General features: G+C 36.2%; 1 protein-coding gene across 4 annotated transcripts in view; it reads left to right on the top strand.

The window, feature by feature from the left end:
- trc (Serine/threonine-protein kinase tricornered) overlaps positions 1-17,696 on the top strand; it is a 154,488-nt gene extending 136,792 nt beyond the window's left edge. For 3 of the 4 annotated variants that reach the window (XM_090169041.1, XM_090169038.1, XM_090169040.1), the window contains 10 exons: positions 11,628-11,679; positions 12,681-12,887; positions 12,952-13,075; positions 14,067-14,221; positions 14,296-14,398; positions 15,413-15,513; positions 15,622-15,739; positions 15,804-16,026; positions 16,619-16,707; positions 16,775-17,696. In XM_090169041.1, the coding sequence (XP_090025167.1) occupies positions 11,628-11,679; positions 12,681-12,887; positions 12,952-13,075; positions 14,067-14,221; positions 14,296-14,398; positions 15,413-15,513; positions 15,622-15,739; positions 15,804-16,026; positions 16,619-16,707; positions 16,775-16,893 (1,291 nt within the window). In that variant the 3' untranslated portion in view covers positions 16,894-17,696. The remainder of the gene's footprint in view (positions 1-11,627; positions 11,680-12,680; positions 12,888-12,951; positions 13,076-14,066; positions 14,222-14,295; positions 14,399-15,412; positions 15,514-15,621; positions 15,740-15,803; positions 16,027-16,618; positions 16,708-16,774) is intronic. The other variant, XM_090169039.1, reaches the window with a different exon arrangement.
- The last annotated feature ends 255 nt before the right edge of the window (positions 17,697-17,951 follow it).

The following is a 17,951-nucleotide window of genomic DNA, read 5'->3' as shown; positions in this document are numbered from 1 at the left end:
GTAATCATGTTTAGTACTCTCGTAACTCCCCTCAAAGAATGATTCATCGACTTGTACAGTTTATTTCAAAACCACGTTCAGTTGGTATATTCACTTTTAATTGTTTTGAAGTAGCTATGTGATGATAAATAAATAACCCACGTTCAGTTGGGATATTTACTTGAAAATGTTATCAAGTAACTATGTGATGAGACAATGTGGTTGGTTTCTTGCTTTTCAAATCCAACGAACCCGAAGATGCTGGAACAGGTTAAAGGTCTCGAAGAACGATTTGAGAAAATATTACAAATTACTAATAGCGTGTCGAATTGAAAGAATTTACGTTTGAAAGTATTATGACTTTTGCGTGAAAACATTGCAGTTGGATTAGATTAGTTGAAATAATCAGTGGTTTTTGTAAAAAATATGTGAAACTAGTATATTGCAGTTCACTTTATAACCTGACAAAGTATTTCAATTTATAGTCTTAGAATTCAAATAATTATGATGAAAGATTAATATTACAAAATCGGTGTGGTATTTTCGACAAAATTCATTAAGTTAATTGTGGTTCAGTTATTACCATCAAATAAAATACCTTCCTTGATTATAAGGACGTCCTCATTATACAGATATGGTTATAATCAGATTGAAAGATTAAAATTATTGATGTAAAAAAGTTTGAACAACCCCCTCACTTGTAAGGAAACATAAATTATAGTTTCTATGAAGAAAATGGCAATACCCAACGCTGTATGAAAGAAAATGGAAACACGAACGTCGAGGTACTTCCTGATAGTAAAAGAAAACGAAATTGGAGGTCATAGCCATTCTCCGTAAAAGATAGTCTGACAGTTTGCTTTTCGCGGCGACCCTGAATTTGATAGGTTCGTCCTTCGGAATAATAATAAGATAGCTGATTGTGGGAGATCCGATTTCGGAGCTCGCGAATCCTTGAGGTCGAAGTCTATCAATCGAGTTAACAATGATATCTTCCCATATAAACACGCGGTTCGAAATTATGTCAACTAAGTCTTTTTCATAAGCACAAACTGAGTCGAATATAACGTGAATTAGACTTTTCAGTTCACTTACAAGGAGAGTACCCGAGGTGTTTATTGCCGATTTTGTTCAAAGTCGGCCGTAATGTAGACCAATATGAGATATGAAATTTCCCGAAAGGAGACGTTGCAACCGAAAATGTTTTTGGCCACTTAAAACAAAAATAAGATTTTTTCCTTATTTTACCCAAAGGTTGTTAAAATTTTAACCCAAAAAATGTGGTCCAAATTACCTATTTTGTGATTTTCAATTTTTTTTTTGAAATTTTCGTAGGTAAAGCCGAGAAAATCCCATGCTTTTTTAAATGGAGTTTTTTTTTTGGTTTTAAGTGGTCAAAACCTTTTCGGTTGCCGCGGCAAATCGAATGGGTAGTACAACGTCTACCTTTTGGGGAATTTCATATCTCATATAGCTCTACATTACGCCCGATTCTGAACAAAATCGGCAATAAACACCTCGGGTACTCTCCTTGTTAGAGCCAGGCCCAACTCTACCATTGGGCTAGGTAAGGCTTAGCCCTAGGGCGCCGTCTGATCCTTATTTTTTATAATAGGCTATATAGTTAAAATTTTGGGTACTGGGTACAAATATCGCCGCCTTCTTACCGAGTTTTAAATGGAATATATGAAAGCTGTCTGCTTGTTCAAAATTCTCTCTGCACAACAGCTGAAAGTTTCAGCTGAAAAACCTTGAAATTCCAAAGCTGCTATTTCTTCACGTATTAAGTTGACGGATATTAAAGCAGATGGCGCTAAGCTCGAAGCCTATTTAATTGTAAAGTACTCAATAGAGACCAAGCCACATGAAAATTCTCCTAATATTATTAACTCTGCCACGTAAAGCTCACAAGAGTTGAATTTTCATCTGCCTAGTAGACACTCTGATTTATCGTGAAAATCCGTCCAACTTATGAACTTCACACGTGGCTCTGTAAATGTCTAATAGAGAGATGAAACTTGCACTTAATGTAAACCTATTACGGGCAATATACATAAATAATAATACATAATATACTTTTTGTACTTGCTAAGCTACCGAGGTTTTTATCATGCTGATTGGTGCGACTCGAAAAAAATTAAATACCTTTAAAAAAATTACTAAATTATCTGTTTGAACTTATTATCGATGAATGATTATTGATTTATTCATTATATGAAGTTTTCACACAATTCTTATTCACAATAGCCAACATTTTTGTCCAACTTTGTTGGTGACCATAGTGCTCTACTCGAGTTCGCCAAACACTTGAAATTTTCGTTCAGATGCTGATATTTTGCGCGTCAAAAAGCGAAGAAAATTACCCTTAATTTTTAAAGCAATACCTTTTCTACAACAAAATTGGCCAATTTACTTGGGTAAAGGTATATTGTATTCATATTATTTTGTTTTGTTCAATCAATAATATTTCTACGAAATTTATTAGACTTAAATATTTGGAACTTAGCCTTGGTCAGAAAAACCGGTGGATCTTTAGCACTTGGCTCGTGTGGATAGGACTTTCGAATCGTCCTTCGTCAAGATCTCTTTTTCGATTCGTAAATATCTCTCGAAACGATGGAGAATTTTAATCCTGGGAGTGTTATTTTGGAGGTCTTTAAGCCTGTGAGAGCTCTCGCTGTGGGTGGATTTGTTCATAGGTATAGTCCATAGTCCAAGGACCATTTTTTCCTCGTTTTGAGCTTTCCAAATAAAGCGAAGATGTTTCGTTATATTCCGAGTTGTTGCTAAGAGTTAAACAACTTCTCGGGGTTTCTCGAATGTTTCGAAATTCCAAGTTGTTGCTAAGAGAAATTGTTTTCAACACTTCGTTGTAACGTTCAATTCTCTTTCAAGTATTTTTGCTTAAGGCCATCTTAATAATCGCACTGGGCTGTTGATATAATACATTCTATCACGAACCCATAAATATAAACATAAATTTTTGAAACCATAAATTCGAATTTTGAAATGTATTTTCGAGCCTCTGTTTCGGTACTATTAAGGGTTATTTAAAAGTACCGTAGTAAAATGCAGCATTATAATTTATTGTTGGTTTGTGGCACCGTCTACGGCAGAATTTCTTTAGATATTGAGTAGACCGTATTACCAAAAGTAACATAATAATCATCAATATGACACATCCTATTGTTTTATGTTAATTTTCTGACGGAACCATTTTCCAACACTGACATTCTCGCCCTTGTTAAAAGGTGGGTAATAATGTCGACCCACTCCACAAAATTGGAATTTATATGTAAGGCCAATAAGAAACTGATATTTCGTTACAAGTCGTCTGAATCTCACACGATTTTAAACCGAAAACAGGAAACTACGTAAGACAGGAAATTCATCTCCATATCAATTCAAATTTCGTAGGGTGGGATGACATTTTTATCAACCTTTTAATATAGGTGTATAGCGTGTTATCGTCCTTGGCAGTAGTATGCCTTATGCATATTTAAACACTAAGGTGCTTTGTGCTGAAAACTAAATTTAGAATGCGCAAAAGCTCTGAAAATCTAATTTACATATTTTGTTACTTATGGTATTACCATAAGTAACAGAATAACAATAAGGATGACACTTCCTATTACATTAATGCTAATTTTCTAACCGAACCTTTTTGTCAGCACTTATACACTCTTCAAGCTGTGACTTGGACTCGCGACTTACCGTTTTGGATGACTACTTTTTGATAAAAATTTAAGCCTAATATCGGAGAGCCCGTTCTGGAGTCGCGAGGGGCTTTGGCTTTGTTTCGAAGCCCGCGTGCGAATCACGCGTGATAAAAGACATGAGCTCGTGGCGCCGAGAAAAACTTTTTTAATTTTTATCATTTTAGCCTAATATTCCGCCTGTCTATCGGAAACCAGATATTTCGGCTTAGTGGAAGTCTCGCATTTTTTAGACACTAGAGGGCTCTGTGCTGAGAAAACATCTTGATTACGCAATAACTATGAAAATCAGTTTGGTTGTAAATCTCGTTAATTGTCATACTTATTTTTAATATAAGGAAGTATAGACAAAAAAGTGAAACAATATAAAATTTTTAATATAAATGACTTTTGGTATTAGGTTAAATGTCTCAGGCAAAATATTGAACAAATTTATTAATTGGGAGCTTTCCAAAGAAAAGGCAAGCGTGATAAAGACTCGGAAAGTTAACCGATTCTACCGAAATTAACGCCTTGGGGCTTCATTATATTCGTCGTTGCGTAATTATTATTCATCTAGCGAGGAAGTGACGGGTCAGAACTAAAACTATCCAAAAAGAAGCGATTTTTTATTGTGGCGAAATTTTTAGCTTTGAGGACCGTATTAGCAATAAATACCTTTTTCAAACAATGCTTACAAAACCGGGTTTGGGCCTACGGTGGAGTCTTGGGTATTAGCCTAACTGATCATTATTATTAAAAGTTTTTATTTAGTATAAAAGGTTACATTTGGCTTACTAAATGGATTTTTAAGCCCGGTTTTATAAGCCTCATCCTTTTCAATTATCTTGCGTTTGCTTCTAGAGCATTATAGCGCTGTTCAATCTCACGCTCTGGTATAAATTTTTACATTTACGCATTTTTGTTCGAATTGTACCTTTTATACACCAAACTAAATGGTAATTTATCTTTTAAAATCAGGAATACACTACGCGTTTTAGATCCAGGGTGATCGCTATATTTTTAATTGTTTTGCAATTTTTAGAAATTCACGGTAGGTTACCTCGCTCATCTAATTATTAAACGAAATTCACTTGAAAGAACTAAGGGTTTTCAAATTCATAAGTCTTTAAAACCTGTATTTTAATCCTACAAAAAATATTTTATTAAATCTTATAAATCAACCACAAATTTCCTATTTTTTCTAAATCATTCTGTCAATTTACTAGCAATGTAAGTTGCTAAAGGAATTAATTTCCTTGTTAACTTTGTTTTTTCCCGAATTTAACCCCGTATTTAGAGTGATTAATGGATGGTTTTACGTATGCTAAATTAACAGCGTTATGAACTTTCACGTAGTTACTGTCATTTGTTTAGACCGTCATTTGCATTAGTTTAAACATAATATGTACTTTTAATGATAAGTACATTTTTGTAGAAATCTTACATCCTTATTTTGTAATACAAGTCTAGTTTAAATAGCTGTTTCTATAAAATGAATAAAGAGTAAAAATGAAATTTGCTCTTACGTCACAGTTTGTCAGAATTGATAGCCCGGTGTACCTAGTTATAAAAACCTTACCACCGGGGGTCTATCATCATAGTGCCCTACGCCAGCGTCCACAAGCCCGGACAGGTGACAAATCCCGCATGGGTAGTAGTACCCTACTACTGATGGTCGCCCCTTTGACCCAGCAGAAGGTGCAGCAATGGGACGACCAATGCCCCCCTCTGCCCACACGGCAGTGTCACAAAACACGACTTCATTAGTGTATTCATCCCAAGCACGTGCGCTAGAGAATCCTATATTCCTCTGGGCGCTCGTAGACTAAAAATTTTCATGACTGTGACGTAAGAGCAACATTTAAACAAAAAGGCCACGTTAATTTATCAAAAGAACTATTCTATTGATTGGGTTTAATTTCTTCACCCGTAACGGTCCAGAATAAGGTGAAATTGTAGTTGGGTCTCACCGAGTCAGGCTTGTTTCTTCGCCTACGTAATTCATAGTCTATTAGAGCTCTTTGGCGTTGATCTTCGGAGAGAATCCGCTCGATTAGCAATCTATTTCGCGAATGTTGCCGGGATTCGTCGCGCCAGAAACGGAAACAGTCGGGAATCCGCGGAATCTCCCTCAATGGCCTATTAACTTATAAATAGAAAGTTCGCTCCCATTCTTACGACACCGACCAATTATTCCAAGAAACGGAAAAGAGCGAACTTAATGAACTGCGACCCCCCTCCCTCCCCACCGAGTCTAATTTGGCACCTCGCTTGTTTGTTTCTGCCTCTGTTGCTCGTTCTCGTTGGCAGGCTGGCAGCCCAATCCATCTACTCGAACCGCGACCGATCATTTTTATCATAAACGTTAACCCAGAAGAGCCTCCTTGCTTGATCTTGACATTTTTCATACCTTCTAATTCGTGGTTTCCTTCTCATTGCCTCGCAGCCAAGGCGAAATTTATTTATTTCTGGAAAGAAAGTTTGCCTTTTTGGCTTTTTAACGGGCCCATTTTCCTCTTCCTGTTGAAACTAGACTTTCCTCGATTCCAGGGCTGTTGTCTCAATTACTCTCGCGACTCTAATGATGGTAATGTTGTTTTTGACCCGCGCTTTTAAGGTTAAACTTTTTTAAATCTGGGCCTGTATATTGGTTTCAGGGGCGTGTCACTTCTTGAACTTAAGTTTTTTTTTAAACAAGGAAATTGACAATTAAAAATTGTCTTCCAAGGCTGAATCCGTTATCCAAAGTTTCGTTGTTGTGAAAAAATATATAATTATAATAAAATAAATTAATAAATAAATACTTATTTATGAAACCGAAATTTTCTTAAAACTAGTTATGTTTATGTATCATTATTGTGCCAATTTACCTTTTTTATCATAATCATTTGAATGCTAAAAAATGTCAATTTAATCAAGGTAATTCGCCTCCTATATTTTAAACTAAACACTTAATTTATTTCATAACTCTAACAAAATATTTTTTTTGTATTGCTATAATTTAATATCAACAGAAACGTTTATCACGTAGACGTTTTCAAACATCGATATGCCAAGATTTAATTGATTTATACTTTAGAAAGAATGATTTTAAAAATTAGACTAAAAATCAGGGAATTTAATCAGGGTTCGAAAACGAAAAATCAAGTGGTTTTTTTGGACCCACCTCAGAAAAAATCTTTAAAATCTCAGATTTTTTATGAAAAACCAACTTGTTCAATGTGCAATGACCACGTTAATATATATCTTAGACCGAATTTTAATGTGGATGTGTGATACAAACTTTACAAAGTTAACTGGCTTGTTACCTTGAGACTTATAACTTGGTACTTGTACCAGTCCTTTGTTTCAGCTTTGCAGTATCTGTATACTCTTACATATCGTGTAATACAAAAATGGAAATTGTATACCTAAATAACAATCCCCACCCCAGTGAAAAAACCCATTTCAAACCGACTGTTTTGGGCTTTTGGGGAAAACCCCGGGTTTTTTAAAACCCTTAATTTCATTTAGAAACCTTTACTAAAATATATTTTAAAAATACAAACATTTTAGCGCAAAAGAAGTCAGGGAAAACCTAGAAAAGTAAGGAAATTTGAATCTGAAAAAAACTGTGGTCACACTGTTACTGCTAGAGCGTGAAGTACAAATAAATTAATTCTCGGAGATAGTTTTAACTCGACATTTTTTTCTTCGTTTGCATTTTTTTGACGGTTTTATTACAGTTACGGAATTTTATCCAGTATTCGTTCCTGGATTGCGTTAATACAAACCGGTATTTGCGAAAAAAAAACCCAAAATGGAGGAAGAAAATGATAACGGGGAAGAGTGAACGTGTGGTGGCAGAGGTGCTCAGTGTCCCAGAAAATCAAAAGTAGTTCCTCGAGGGTTGACCGGCCTTGGCTCTCTTCGGACGTGCGCCACCTCTCTCACCACTTCTTCTGCGTGTGTCATCATGGTGAAGATATTTAGCCCCCTCCCTTTACACCCGGCTGCTCCGCGAACATGATACCGTGAAACAGATCTCCTTGCATTTTTTTAGAACTGGAAATATTTCTTTTCGTTACTGTAATCCCCGACCAGGAATTTTATGGAAATTGCCATATTTATATGCTTAATTTGTGTATAGTAATATGCTATTAAATTTTAAAATAACCCAAAAAAATCAGGCAAGTAAATTTTTAAAAGATGTATTAAAAATACATAATCAATATTTTTAAGATTTTACCTCAAAACATTCATTTATACTACAAAAATGGTCACGAAAAATTTGGCGTTTTGGTCAGGGAAAACATGAAAATGTCATGGAATTTAATTTCGGAAATTTTGAACGAACCCTGTTTAACGATAGTTAATAAAACCAGAAGTACATATGTATGTTGATATTTCCAATACTTGACTAGCCTCAATGGTAAGTCGCAATGTGAGTTATGTCCGTAACCACAGACGACAGTGCAGTCATTAAGTCACTTAAATATTAAATTTTTTTAAGATAATTATCAATCTTCACCTTTTCAGACTTGAACTATTACGCGTAGTTATAAATAGATTTTAAATTGCTATTACTTTTAATAGTATAGAATAACTGAAAAGCCTCGCGCTGTTTTTACACATCGTAAAAAAAAATCCAAGATTTCATAAACCAAGGAGCAACGAACAAAAGGAGAACGCGGCCAACCTTTAAACACGCTAACGCAGTGTGTGTACAAATGTCATTGGACGAGCCTTTACGCTGAATGTTTTACGGGCGGGGGAAGACAATTTCCGAATATTCCCATTCGACGGCAGCAGGGGTTAAAGCGTCTAACCAATGAAAACTGTACACAAGAAAATGCACGAGTTTTGACGGGTTGCGTTCTCCTTGCGTGGGGTGCTGCGTTTGTTGCTCCTAGCTTCCACCGTGACCTACAACAGAGAAGGGTCGATCTAATGAACCGAATCCTCGTAGACAAAACGAATTTAACGCCAAATCAGCCCTTCATAATGGGCCCTAATTTCGGGATGACGCGTGTCTGTTCGCTCATGGGTGAAGGTAAAGAACTAACGTCCGTTCGGCGGCGCCAGCGGAGGCAGGGGTGGGCGGACACCCGGGAGATTGGCATCCGCGGACATAATGGAACGCGAAACCGCGGTCTCACGAGCCGCTGTTGTCGCTCGTCTATTTCGCCAGGGAGCCATTACGGGTGGGAAAAGGTGTTCCTCTTTTTCCTGGATGGCGCGTGTCGTTTGTCACGCAACAGTTGAAGACGGCGCGTCATTCAGGCGGGCATCCAGGCGCGGACACCTCGCCGGCGTCACGCGCGCTTCCTCCGCTGGCCGGAAGTGATTCCCTGCCTCGGGACACGCTTTTTCATTTCTTGTTTGCGTTCTTTTTTGTCATCCCGTTCATTCACCCGCACGCGTATTTCAGTGATTTTTTAGTTCCGATAAAAAGTTTTAGAAGTTTTTCTTGCCTGTAAAAGTTAAAATCTTTTCACGTGATCAATAGACAAGTTAAACGTCCGACAGTTCAATGGCAAGATCGAGGCCGCCTCAGTGCGCTGTAGACATTTTTTTAAACTACAGGGTTGCCATGGTACCTGCAATACCTGGAAAAGTCGGGGAATATGAATATAGGTATAAAAGTAAGGGAATTTCAAAAATTAGTCTAGAAATCAGGGAAATGTCAGAATTTAAAAAATTAGTCTACAAATCAGGGAAATGTCAGAATTTAAAAAATTAGTCTACAAATCAGGGAATTTAAAAAAATAGTCTAAAAATCAGGGAATTTAAAAAATTAGTCTTAAAAATCAGGGAATTTAAAAAAAGTCTTAAAAATCAGGGAATTTCATAAATTAGTCTAGAAATCAGGGAATTTCAAAAATTAGTCTATTAATCAGGGAATTTAATTTCGCCTGCAAATAGGAAAAAAATCTTGGCACAAAATAAGTCAGGGAAAATCTCTGAAGATGGTCAGGGAAAACCTGGAGAAGTCAGAGAATTTGATTGTGAAAAAACTTTGGCAACCCTGAACTAGCTTGGCAGTACTGTTTAAGCATTTATATGGTCACTTCTGTAGGTGTTGGTTTAACTTATTGGTTCAAGATTGTTAACTATGGATTGGGTTGGTTAATTCTAGAAACAACGCTTTTGTATCATCGCTTTGGAAACGAAAAGTAGAATTAATGATTTTTATATCATTAATTATTAAATTAACGTTTAGTGGTAGATAGATATAAAATTGAAACTAGCTTGTAATAATTTGAACAAACGTTTTGGTCATCCGGAAGTAATAGCTGAGTTTAAACCTGTGCTATTAAAACATTTTTAAAATTATTTGATTTGATATCTCAGAAGTTATTTTTAATTTTAAACCGTTTAAAAATTGCGGAAATTTGGAATCGTTTCACCAGGTTTCGACCTTGGAATGGTTCACTGAAATTCTTGCATGCGATAGAAATTTCCGTATTTTCCCTTTCAGTCCGTTTAGTCCAAACTCGGAAATTATCGAGTTATTTATAGCAATCTTTCGGTTTTTTTCAAGTCGTTTTTATTGAACGCATTTATCCATGGCAGACCGTAAAGGAAAACGTTTACCGGTAAACAAAATATTGAAAATTAAACGGTCTGTTTTCTCCTTTTTTTATTATTCAGTTCCTTCTTCTGTCTGTAAAACAGTTAATTTTTCCGTTTTAGGAAATAGTGCTTAGCCGGTAAATAAAAATAACTTAAAGGGAATATAATCTCGGGTATATGGTGTGGAACACCAACGTTTGCAGCTCTGGCCGCTCTTGCCTTTGGCTTTAAAAATGTATGGCGAAACTGTACTGTTAATATTTTTAAATTGAAGGGGTCTTCCATAAAGATTGCTTTGCATGTTATGTTCCCTTTAAATGACTTAATAATTTATTATATTCATTGGTTATTACTAAACTGAAAGATGCGTTCTGCAATTTATTAATTAAATAGCTTGTACTACGATGTACGTAGAGCGTATCGCCGATTTGATTTGGGTCGGCGGCGGCGTTTCGCGAAAATCACCCGGCGGCGCACCGATTTTTTAAAAATCCTCGTCGTCGGATTTTTTCAGCGGCGGTGGTACAAATCAACAAAAGTTTCTTGCCCCTTTTGAAATGTTGGGGGGGGGGGGGAATTCAAATGTTTTTTGAAGGTAAAAGAAATTACATAGAAAGTCTCAAACAATTCGGCGGCGGGATCAAAATTCATCGGCGGCGGTTATAGTACCGCGCCGAAAAGCAAATGACTCGGCGGCAGCTCGGCGCCAGAGAAAATATCGGCGGCGCTAAGCTCTAGATGTACCTCAACGTCAAAATGCTTTTAGATTTGTGTTTCTAACTCCACCTAGTGCAACCGTTGGTTTTCATAACCCAACAATACCATCATAGCTACCAGTAGTTACGGACAGAGATATTTGCTGGAAATCCCATTCCACCAGGTCCGACGTTGCCACGGGGTTGAAGGATTAAATGTGTCACCCAAAACCAAGGCGAAATTAGTGTAGAAATGAATCCGTTGAGGTACAGCCTTTAGTTAAATACTCCGTGGTTCTACTTGTCATCAATAAATGGCATTTCTCAATTTTGTTGAGGCTTTATAAATGAAAACCAAAACATAACCGAAAAATATCGCTGAGATGGTTGAAAGGCAATGTGGTGCTTAACGAGAGTGCGACACTGCTAGAGCGTTTAATTTCGGTTGAGGCCAGCTCTTTCGGACGTTTCAGCCCGTCGAGACACTTTCCAGACGCCCCTTTATGACTCAATTACTAACTGTCAACATCGAAAGTTGACGTTCTACAGTCCAAAATAACAGCGCTGTAAAAAAACTATTCTAGTCGGTTATCCGAATGTGAGAATGTTGATTGTGATGTTTTTGACCTTATGACCCTTTAATACGTTTTCGGAAAACATCAGTATCGTTAAAATAATTTTGAAATTTTTGTGATTTTAGGCATGAAAGACTCGAAGAAACTATGAAAGAAGAGGGCTTAACGGAGGAACAGGTAAAGTATTGCATCGCTGCCAATAGGTCTTTTGGAGTATAACAGGAAGACAAAGATTTAGCGAGTAGGGCTTCAAATAAAAACTATTCCCTCTTCTTTTGAGATAAATATCAAAGCAAACCAGTTTATTTTTAACAACGATCTCACCAATTTCGTCCTCTTGATAAAAAAGTTCATATACTTTAAGAAATCTACAGTTTTCGGTCCAATTTTATAGTCTGCAGGGTTGCCACAGGTCAGGGAAATTCAAAATAGGGTCAAAAGGTCAGTTATTTTAAGAATTTATAACAAGTGACAGTACCTTTACATTGTGAGGTATAGCAGGCTTATTTACCTGCAAAATGAATTTTAAGATCCCCCAATTTTATTTTATCTTAAAAATTCTACGATGGTAATTTTACAATTTTATCAAGTTCCTTAAAATTCTTGCAAGCTTTTAAACGTTTTTTTTTGGTTAAAATATAAGTTATATAACCTTTATACTACATAAAAGTTTAAGTAAATTTAATAACTAAAGGTTAAAAAAATAAAAATTTGGTATAACTTTTGCCCAATTACGTTTTATTACTGGTCACTAGAATCGCCTGATGGTCAGTGGGGACATTGCAATCGCGGCCAGTCGATCTTACAAAGGATGGACGTTGGCACCCATTTACGTGGTCTTACTAAAATAACGATTTGTTTTGAATTCTAACTTGAATTGAAAACTTGTTAAAATGGGCAGCGAAAACGGGTAATTTGAATAGGAAAATATTGAGGCAACCTTGATCAGTACCGGACAACATTATTGTCAATGTACATTCTAAATCTTATAAAATTGGACCCAAAAACATTTCCTAAATCTGTTTAAGCTAACAAACTTGAATTTCTAATTTTAGCGGAAACTTATCTTATTAAGGGACGTGTAAAATATTTAGTAGTCTTGAAACTAGAAGCTTTAAAGGTCTTATGGCCTGTTAAGGATTTAAAACGTGGTTCTGATTTGGTGGTTGCGTTTGCAGAAACACGAGAAAAGGCTCCAACACGCTTTAAAGGAAACGGAATTTCTCAGGCTAAAGAGGTCACGTCTTGGCGTGGAGGATTTCGATCCCTTAAAAGTCATTGGGCGCGGAGCTTTCGGAGAAGTGAGGTTAGTTCAAAAGAAAGACACGGGACACGTGTACGCCATGAAGATTCTCAGGAAAGCGGACATGCTGGAGAAGGAACAGGTAACGCGACGGTTGATAGCCGTTTAATTATTACGTCTAATATCTTTTGTAATTATTGTCGCAGGTGGCGCACGTCAGGGCGGAAAGAGATGTTCTAGTCGAAGCCGATCATCAATGGGTAGTCAAAATGTATTATAGTTTCCAAGATGCGATGAATCTGTATCTCATTATGGAATTCCTTCCTGGAGGTAATTTGTACATCACTCCTTCCTATTAAGACCTCTTCAAGCCCTTGCTTTAAGACGGAAGTCAAATGAACGGAATTAGTTATATATGCCTTATTTTTTATAATTTATTTATCCATTAAAGAATAACTTACTATAAGAAAATTACAGTTCATTTTACTTCTGGTAATGCTCATTTCCAATCTAGAAACTCGGGTAATTGATGAAGGATATAAATCTGTCGTCGTTAATCTACTTTGAATCGTTCTAAGCCACGCCCGTTTCGAGATTATAATTCGACCACGCGGTGAAGTGAATAGCCCCTTTCTATAAATTAACTCAAGCCTCAATTTAGCTTTTACGTCACTATCTCTTACTTGTACAAGACTAGGAGCTTGTGCTAAGGTTATCTTGTGACTTAAAAACCACATTTTATAATTTTACCTTTTTTTTTTTTATTTTTAGTTTTTTTTAATTCCTTTGAGTCCTGTTAAAATTTGTTACTAAGGGAAGTTAAACGTTAACCGCAAAGGCTGTCCTGAGCTTGAAACCCAATAGACAACATTTATCTTCAATCCATTCGCGACATCGAGTTTTAACTTAAAATACGTGCTCAAAGAAACCATAGTCAGATGTTTAAAGGGAATATAACCTACAAAGCAAAACCCCTTCAATTTTTCAAATTTCCCTGAACAGTGGCGCCAAACATTTTTAAATCCAAAGTCAAGAGCGGCCAGAGCTGCAAACGTTGGTGTTCCACACCAAATACCTGAGGTTATAGGGAATATAACCACAACGTGTTCTTTATGAAAGGCCCCTAACAATTTGTGCAAGAATTCACAAACTAGTGCCAGAAATATCTAAACCCAGTTAATGGAGCCGCCAATATTGGAAGTGTTGCTGTTCTACACCATATACCGGGTTTTATTCCCTTTAAATTAATTTATATTGAATTTTATTTGAGGTATATATTGTATGAATTTGTTAGTTAAACGACCAACTCCTTTTCATTCAGGTGACATGATGACTCTACTTATGAAGAGAGACACCTTATCCGAGGAGTGTACGCAATTTTATATAGCCGAAACAGCCCAAGCAATTGACTCCATCCACAAGCTTGGATTCATCCACAGAGACATAAAACCAGATAACCTACTATTAGACGCTAGAGTAAGCGTTTCCTATCAGCCTAATTATATTTTTTCTTTGTTTTGTTAATTTATCTTTGCATTTATCTTCTACAGGGCCATATAAAACTCTCGGACTTTGGATTGTGCACTGGTCTGAAAAAGTCCCATCGAACTGAGTTTTACCGCGATCTTTCTCAAGCGAAACCTAGCGATTTTGGTAAGAATCGTCAATGTCTTGCGTAGCGCTTCCTTTTGCGCATGACTGTATTCTGCTCCTCTTAAACATGGGATACTGCCTTCCGTTTTAAATCTTTTGCGCATTGTGCTTCGTAATAATAGCAGACTAATTGGTAATGGTTTATATTCTAACTCCCTCGTAGCAGGTGGCTTTACGATGTATGTCATTGCAAATCTTAGAGAAAACTAACTCCTTAATTTTACCAAAATGCTGTTTTATGGCGTTCCTTCTTGCTACTAATAAATATATATTGAAGCATTGAATCATTATAGGGTAGTAAATTATAGTAAATCAAATTAATATTTTTAGTTAACATAGAGCCACGTAGCGGCTAATGCGAGAAGCTCATTAACTGCTGGATTTTTCGTCTACTAAGCAGATCATAAATTACGTAAGCGTCTGCTTAGCTAACAAAAATTCCGCTGTTTGAGCTTCTCGCGTTGGCCGCGACGTAGCTCTATGTAAACTGAAAAGGCCAATTAACATTTAGTAAACCAATGAGATTATAAAAAATACCTAATGAAATGTTGTAAGAGGTGCAGTTTTATGTCGAATTCCTTTTACTGCACTCGGAGCTAAATCTGGTAGCGCTCTCCATAAACAAAATAAAAATAAATTTTTTTGGAGTGTAAATGGAATTTGCCATTATCTTCGTTAAGCTTTGTAGAAAGATATTTATAATTTACGCGATTGCAATAGTTGTCAGACCTACTGCCACTTCAAGCTTGAAAACACTGAGATTTGCACTATGGGCCTTTCTTTTCTCTCTCACTTCGTTTTCATTAACTAACTTAATTCTTTTTGCTTCTTATCGCATAATTACCAATATTCCATCATCAAACTAAACTGATGTATTCATCACTGGGTTGGACATTTTGTTTGTTTTGTTATGTTTTCGTTATTATTTGTTTTTGAGATTTAACTCTTAAAAGAAATCTCTCGGTGTTTTTATCGTAAGTGGCATAATGGCTAGAGTTTTTGTCTTGAACGCAGCGTTTAACCAGAAGTCAACAAGTAAATACACATTTGCAGCTTCGAACCCGATGGACTCCAAAAGAAGGGCGGAAAGTTGGAAGAAGAACCGAAGACAATTAGTAAGGCTCTGCAATTACGAATTGTTGGGCATTAAGTAGCCCATCATTATTTGACTTTAATTTAGAACTGCAATCCGAATAATACTCAAATGTTATTTACTTTTTCAGGCATATTCAACAGTAGGGACACCTGACTACATAGCTCCTGAAGTATTCATGCAAACAGGATACAATAGTGCTTGTGATTGGTGGTCTTTAGGAGTCATTATGTATGAAATGCTAATTGGTACGTAGATTTTTAATTTTTTTCTGGTAGAATATATTTTTAATACTTTGTTAATTTTCTTTAGGGTACCCACCTTTTTGTTCGGAAACACCCCAGGATACATATCGAAAAGTGATGCATTGGAGAGAAACTTTGATCTTCCCACCTGAAGTACCCATATCAAACGAAGCCAGAGATCTCGTTCAAAGGTTCTGTTGCGAAGCTGAAAAGAGGATAGGAGCAGCAGGAGGCGTTGAAGAAATTAAGCAGCAAGCCTTTTTCAACTGTGTTGATTGGGAACACATGAGGTTATTTGTTTTTTTTAGGTTTAATGCTCGGCCATTTGCTACCTCTCACCCAGCCACTGCTATACAAACACACTATTCATAAATGTGCTGTTCTCTTTGCATGATTGCAGCATTATTTTAAAAAAAAAATGCTTCCATCACCCTCCGGTTTAGTCTTCTTAATCTTTGATTTTTTTCCGATAACTATTTACATCTATCCTTTGAATTTTGCTTTAGTCAAAGGTTTTTAGCTTTCTGACGGGCGTGTAGGCTTCCTAGATATTAAAGCTTAGATATATACCTTTTTCATCATTTCTAATAAGACAGGTGGCATTTAAACGATTCCTAATTACAGCTCATCTTTTTCACTATGACCTGTGCCCTGCTTTGTATCGACGCAGTTGCCTTAGCATAGTTGACTAAGCAACTGTGTTTCCTTTATTCTTTTCAGTCATCTTTTGTTCCGTCCGTCATTTCCGCTTTGCTTCTTTCTCGTTATTCTTAGGTTTCCTTTAGGCTGAGTGGACCGTTTTATTTTCCGCCTTGTCCGGTTCCTGGCGAACTCTCCCATTATTAATACTTGTGTTCTAATAAATTCCTTTTTCCTTGGCAGAGAGCGACCAGCTGCAATTGCAGTAGAAGTAAAAAGCATTGATGATACATCCAATTTCGATGACTTTCCAGATGTTGATTTAAAAATTCGTAAGTGATGTATCTTAATTTAGTACTATAATTTGCAAATTTCTAACTGTGATATTCTTGATTTTAGCGGCAGCCCCAAACAAGGAAGGCGAAACTGGCTATAAAGATTGGGTGTTCATAAATTATACTTTCAAAAGGTTCGAGGGTCTGACTCAAAGAGGAATTAAATCGGCGAAGAAGAGCTAGCAACGAAGTTGTTAGTGTGGTGTAATATATTTTCTTTGAGCGCTGGTCCGCCTAGGAAGATGAAATTTATTAATTGAACTTCGTTAGCTTGTTTGATATAAAAAAGCGTATTTGAGTAACTACAGAATACGCTTACGTTTTTTTAGTGTCAGAAACTAAGCAATATGTTAAATATTACACTATGGGCACTTAGACGCGTATTGATACGCGGGAGGGATACGCGAAAAGCAGGAAGTGAAATGTTTTTGGTTGTGAATATTTTACGTTTCGTGTACCGTAGTAGAATGTAATTTTCTTTCGAAAGAGCACTTAGGAACTGTTCGATAAATTAAGATATTTTTTGTAATATGATTTGAGGTGAAAAGGTTTCACTGACGTGTAAAATATTTAAAATGGTAACTAAGAAAGTAGAATTTAGCGTCGCATTTTAAATCCTTTGAATTTTTTTTCCGGCCATCGCGCTTGGTCACGAGCGAGGCACTTTGGAAATACACGTATACACGGGGTTTCACGCGTAATTTAAAAATTAATGGTATGGTAGGTCAAATAAACGTCTATCAAAAATGCACACGTATAATGTAAAATAAAGGATTTAAAATGCTTATCACGCGTACCACTAATTATAAAAACAAAATCTCTGTGATAGACCTCTATATATCCTTTTTATGTGAATATTGTTTTAGTTCAAAAAAAGCATTTTTTCTAGTCCCAGAAATTAAACAGAAGGATTAATTTAATTTGCGTGACGGCTTCGTCACAGTATGTGAGGAAGAACGACAAATAAATAGCGATGTTTGTTTTAAGCTTCGTTTATTTCTCTCGCAATTTTGGTTTTTCGGAGTGAGCGTCGAAAGCGCCAGATTTGTTTTGCAAACTTCATCAGTAAACGTGTGTCATTACAATCGGTTTTGTTTCAAAGCCTTGTATTGTTAAAGTATGATAGTTTAAGTCATTTAAGTTAAATTTAATATGTAATATAGTAAATTTTACCTAATTAAATTCGTGTCAAAAACAACTATTCCATTTTGTTTCTATTTTTTTACCAATTTTAATAGCAC

This window comes from Leiobunum rupestre, chromosome 3 (assembly GCF_980474605.1).
Source record: "Leiobunum rupestre chromosome 3, qqLeiRupe1.1.hap1, whole genome shotgun sequence".
Taxonomy (NCBI): Eukaryota; Metazoa; Arthropoda; class Arachnida; order Opiliones; family Sclerosomatidae; genus Leiobunum; species Leiobunum rupestre.
Note: the sequence above shows the minus strand (reverse complement) of the source record. Positions and strands in the feature narration are given on the sequence as shown.